The sequence below is a fragment of the Rhinolophus hipposideros genome (genome assembly GCF_964194185.1).
Source record: "Rhinolophus hipposideros genome assembly, chromosome: 11".
Lineage (NCBI taxonomy): Eukaryota > Metazoa > Chordata > Mammalia > Chiroptera > Rhinolophidae > Rhinolophus > Rhinolophus hipposideros.
Window position 1 is genome coordinate 74,617,345 of NC_138057.1, and position 6,000 is coordinate 74,623,344.

The window sequence follows — 6,000 nt, forward strand, 5'->3', positions numbered from 1 at the left end:
TAATGAGTCATCAACTTTCCCCAACAATCTACATTGTCTTAAAACATATGGGCACTTTTATTACTTTGGATACGGCTTACTATTGCTCCTAAATAACTTGCTTTATCTTTTTCCCTTTGATTATAAAATTTTTAAAAATACATAAGAGTAGGGAGAATGGTGTTTAATGAACATTCTCTATCTATTTTAGCAATTGCTGTTATTTTCCTATATTTGCTTCATCAGTTTTTATTTTACCAAAGTACTTTAAATAACAAACATCATGACATTTCAGCCTAAGTACTTTGAAAAACATTTCTAAAATAAAAGGACATTTTCCTTTGTAATCACAATACCATTATCACACCTAACAAAATTAAAAATAATAGTAGCTAATATCTAGCATGTTTCTCTATTTTATTCCCAAAATGTCTTTAAGGTAATTGAACAATTAATTTTAAATATTCACTTACCTGTCTAGCCACCTGCCCATCCAACATTTCCTGAGATTCTGTATAGTGTATAATTAAGAGGGAGTCTCTGGAGGTGGAAGGCCCAGGCTAAAGTCTCATCTTCACCTCTTACAAAGTATAACAACTTGGGCCAGTTAGCCAACTTGTCTGTGCATTGGTTTCCTCATATGTAAACGATTATAACAGATATGTCTACTTCATAGAACAGTGATGAGGACTAAATAAATCAGTCCTTGTCCAGTCCCTAAAACAGAGCCTGGCACATAATTAGTTTTAATACATGTCGTGTATTATTAGTAGAAGCTATGATTATTACTGTTAGTGAGACAGCCTATTCTCAGCATTGTGCTAAGCATTGGAAATAGTGGTAAAACAAAGAGTCCTTTCCTAAAACAGCAGCAGCTGCAGCGACCACTAATTATGAAATACTTGTTAAGAGCCAGGCACTATACTACAAAATGTTTTACATATTTTGCAGAAAAAGAGTTAATATCATAGGCCTGAGACTGCTGTCCTTAGCAAGGCCTGCTTGTAAGCTTAGCCCTTGGCTGGCCTATGGGAACTTAGATTTTTGCACGGGTTCCCACTATTCCTGATAAAAATGGCTCACTGTACCTAAACTGATTGTACAAGAAAATATGGTTTATGCTGAACACCTTTCCTTCTGAGAGTCTGTAGTGTTGATAAATGCTAGGGAGAGGTGTCTACCTGACTATCTCCCAATAAAATCCCTGGGGACTGAATATCTAATGAGCTTCTCTGGTGGACATTTTACCTGTGTTGTCACAAATCTTTGCTGGGAGAGTTAAGTGTGTCCTATGTAACTCCACTGGGTGAAGACTCTTGGAAGCTCGTGCCCGGTTTCTCCAGGCTTTGCCCCATACACCTCTTCCCTTGGTTGATTATGCTTTGGATCCTTTTACCATAATAAATGATAGCAGAGAGTAGAACTATATGCTGAGTCCTGTGAGTCCTCCTCATGAATAATCAAACCTTGGGGTGAACAATGGGGTCCCCTAACACACATACTTTAATAAAGACAGGTACAGTTCCTATCCCTGTTTTTCAGATGTAGAAACTAAGGCATAAAAAGTGAAGGAATTTGCCTAAAGTCACACAATAACAGAGCAGGGAAGCAAATACAGGTCTGACTCCATAACCTGACCTGAGTTCTCAAGTGCTACACTCTACTGTGTCTCATAAAACTTCCCGTTTTAGTGGGAGAGACAAACAAGCAAATCATCAACAACAATGCAGTATAATAGGTAGTCTTATAGAGGTAAGAAGGAGACCAGGAACCATATTCAGCCAAAAAGGATAAAAGGTCAAGGGGCCTTCCTGGAAGCAACGTGAGCCCAATCTTGTAGGATGGACAAGAGTATGTCAGAGGACACCAAAGTGAAAGGAGAAAATAGGAGATATTCCAGAGAGAGAAAAGAGCATATGCAAACATTTGTAAGAACGAAGGAATGTTGTCCATTCCAGAAAGCGCAGTAAGTGCAATATGGCTGGAGCACAGGATGTAGGAAAGTAGAGTGAGAAGAGGCTGGGTAAGGAAGCTGTGATAAGACCATGAGAGTTTATCATTATACTAATGAGTTTGCACTTCCTCCTGAAGATGATGGGGAAGCCACTGAGGAGTTGTAAGCATTGGAGATACCTGAACAGATCTGCTTTTGGGAGTTACTGGGGTCACATTTGTCCAAGAAACAAAGACAGCCTAGAAAAAAATGGAAGGAAATGAACTACTAGTAAATGGAATGGAGAAGGCAAGTTTGAGATATTTAGGAGATGGAAGCCAAATACTTGTTGACTGGACATCAAAAAGTGAAGGAGGGAAGAGTCTAAAATGCCTCCAAGATTTCCTGTTGGTGATTTTGGAGGATGAAGGTGCACATGTGAAAATGGAGTTAATGAATTCAGTTTTGTTGGTTTTAGAATTTAAGATACCAGAGGAAAAAAACATCTGGTTGGAGAAACACACGCAGTGTGATACAAGGGTCTGAAGACAGGGAGTGAGAATATGGTAAGTTCAAATAGGTTACTTTAGAAGTCTCAGAGCCAAGCATTTCCTGAATTCAGACAAATCTGTGTATCTGGAATACATCTGAGGTGAGAGTCCTCATTTAGCATGTTAGCACGAAGGGAAGGCAGGTACTTTTGCCACAGAATTCAGCATTAAAACTATCTCCTTCAGCCTGGTGATCAAATGTGTGTTCATACTTCCTGTTACATATAGACGCCAATGATAATTTAGATCTGGCAATCTTATTGTTCCACCCCAATAACCTGATAGCTTCTGCCATGTAATCTGATCCATTCAGGTAGCATAAGAAAGGAGAAGGAAGACTCATCTGACCATGGAAACAACTCAAGTGTCTATCACCAGGGATAAACAGAGATAAACTGTGGCCTTTTCAAATGATGGAATCTTATACAGCAGTAAAAATAAATGACCCAAAGCTTCGTGTAAAACAGATGCATTTCAGAAACACGCTGAGTTTCTAAAAAAAAAAAAAAGGAAGTCCAAGAAGACTATAGTATACTATTTTTATAAAGTCCAAAACTTAGCAACATTAAACAACACATTTTTTGAATATATACATATATTCAAGTTTATGAATACATACATTTCTGGTAGGATATTTTAAAAAGCAAGGGAATGATAAACACAGCATTTAGGATAGTGGTTATGAGAGGACGGAGGGGGAAAGGGTTTTGGAAAGGACCATACAAGTGGCTTTAACAGGATTGATAATGTTCTAGTTCTTTTTGGATAGGTGCAGGTTAACAAGCATTCACTTTTATACTTTACATTTACATTATATACATTCTTTTACATATATCAAGAATTACAAATCATTTTTAAAAAGTTATCTGACTTTAAGAGGATCCTGTCATATGCCAAAGACGCACTTTAATCCTAAGGCATGACATTTACCTAACCTAACACAGCAGCATTCTCATTTTTAGAAATCTTTCCAACCACAGGTTCTTTACAAATAAGGGACATACTGCAGTCACCAGTGCCATCTTTCCACCAACTTTCCTAATAAAAGAGTGCACTCTGGCACACCGCCAACTCAGGGAGACCTTGTCAAGCAACAATTACTTAAAAAGTATGTACGTCTGCAGAGACAACAGGCTGAAGTATTTTGAGAAATGAAATGTAAAATGAAAAGGTACATAGACGGAAAAAGAGTACACGAAGACAACGTACAAGAGGACAATGCAGAGAATATGGAAAAGCACCTCAGAATAAGAAGCATCATAAACTATAAATAATCCTGCAAGCTTAAAAGAAAATACTTATTGGAAGGATTCCCTGAAATATTATTTTAAAAATATATTAAGACAGTAGCAAACATTAAAAACTCATGAAGATACTTACAAAGTCATCTCCTGAGTCGGCTCCCATAGAGGCAACCGATTCCTTGCTCACCGACCGTGGGATCCTGGTAGCACCTCCTGGCTTCTGGGAGACAGCAGTCTCTTCTGCAATTTTCTTCTTTAGTTTTGCAAACATTTTGCTGTGTGGCTATCCTGCACTGATGACCACTCTTGAACCACCACAGTGGCCCTTAGGCCAGCAACCAGGAATTCCGAGAGGTGCCTAAAAAGCTTCAGACATCCAAGCTAGCTGCATTCCCCCTTAAATGTAGGCCAAGGACCTATGGCAACACAGTATCTGTAAATTAGATGAAAGAGAGCTGAGTTGCTAGGCTAAGCTTCAGGTTTCAAAATTACATTTCATAATTTTGCATGTATACTTAAAAGAACACAATTACTAAACATTTAAAAAGCACTCGGGTCCTTTATATTCATATACAGATAAGGAAATCCAGTCCTGAGTTGGTGAAGTAATGTGCCAAAGATGGTGTGATTAAGTGGCAGGGCTGGTATTTGAACTCAGGACTATGACTCACAAGTCCTCAGTCTTTTTTTAAATTACAACATGTTGGCTATGGCATATAACACATTAAATAGAGTTTTCCAGGGAAAACATTAACAACACGTAATGCTTTTTAATCCGTCTCCCAATATTAACTATAGTTTGGTGGGGTTTTTGTTTTTTGTTTTTTTTTTTTTTTTTTAGATGAAGACAAAAACATATAATGTAATTTGGAGAAAAAGTGTTATGTTCTAGTGTTTCAGGATGGTTTACAATCAGCTGTTAACTAGAAAATGCTGACAACCAGGAAAAGACCAGGCAAGCCAGACAATTACATTATGTAGGTATCAGATATCCTTAAACGTTTCCTGCAAATGCTGTATGGTTCTCTTTAAGGATGATTAAAATTACTTCAAATCGGTTTCTTTTCTTCAGAATGTTTTACATGATATTCGAGATTCAAACATCTTTTCCTCGCAGTGGTGTACGAAACACTAATATTCTGGTTCCAACCGTAACTTTTCATGTTTTGTGGAGGCTACCCAAGCTCTGCTTCCTACAATCTGCAAATGTCTTACCGCTTCAGATCATCCATTTAAATTTGTACAATTCTTCAAAAACTTTACCTTCAAAGCCTGTAAACCACCTACTCACCTGGATTATCTACTAGATTTAAAACAGACTGGCAGTCAAAGCATTCTGTCCTGCGTAAAGACAAAGATAAAATGAACTGGCTATTTCCTTTGAAGTGTAAGGCCAAAATGTTGGGGGTTGGAAGTGGAAGAGGGGAGAGAGGAATGAAGGGAGAGACGGGGAAAATCTGTCACTGCCACAACCCCCAGGGGGCTACCCTCCCTCACCCGGGTCTCCTTTGCATTTGTTGATTTGCGTAAGGGTTTCACCTACAGGTACAAACAATAGAACCTCTCCCTGCAGTAGATGCCTAAATTCACTTCGCGTCGGGAGCCCTGAGCAAAACAACTTGAATGAGATCAAGATTTCCCAGGGCCAGTATTTATTTCTCAGTCGGTTCTGACAGCCACACAGTTTACCTGGCCCGACCCCGGAGCCTGGACGAGTACTAAGAAAGTCGCCGAGAAAAAGGATGGCTACGTTAGGTCAAAGACCGCTGCCTATCGCCCAGGAAGGCAGGCAAGGTACCTGCCATGGCAGTCTGGCTCTCATTCACTCAGGCTCCTTCCAGACCCGCCCGTGCGTGGACTGTCAAAGAAGGGAGGGACCCCACATCTCCCCCTTTGGACAGCAGGGAAACTGAGACCCAGAGAGGAGTGACTTGTCAAAGGTCGAGCGGGGTGGCTCCCGGAACCCTAGGCTCCAGACGCCCAGGCCGGGCAGCCCGCCCCAGTCCCCACCCGCGCCCTTTCAGCACCCCGGTACCGCCCCCCGCCTTGCGTGTTGGGTCGACCCCGTCCGGGCCGCCTCGGGGGCAGACCGAGGCCACTGCAGGAAGGAGGGACCTGCTCCCGTCTCCGACCCCCACCCGCGCACCTGCCGCTCTGTGGGCAGCCCGCAGAGCCCCGCCTCCCGGGCCTCCCGTGAACGCCGCGCGCGTCACCAGCCCCCACGGCCGGCCGGCGAGAGGAGCAGCGACCCGGAACCGCACTTCTACCAGCGCGCCGGAAGTGGCTCGCGCGT

At 41.5% G+C, this 6,000-nt stretch overlaps 1 protein-coding gene across 3 annotated transcripts in view; it reads right to left on the reverse strand.

Moving 5' to 3' along the window:
• Window positions 1-6,000, reverse strand: part of GOLGA1 (golgin A1) — a 41,525-nt gene extending 35,525 nt beyond the window's left edge. Inside the window, exons 1-3 of one of the 3 annotated variants that reach the window (XM_081066537.1) lie at window positions 5,854-6,000; window positions 4,999-5,048; window positions 3,844-4,140 (exon numbers count right to left, since the gene is read on the reverse strand). In XM_081066537.1, coding sequence (XP_080922663.1) covers window positions 3,844-3,978 — 135 coding nt within the window. In that variant the 5' untranslated portion in view covers window positions 3,979-4,140; window positions 4,999-5,048; window positions 5,854-6,000. The other 2 variants (XM_081066538.1, XM_081066539.1) reach the window with 2 other exon arrangements.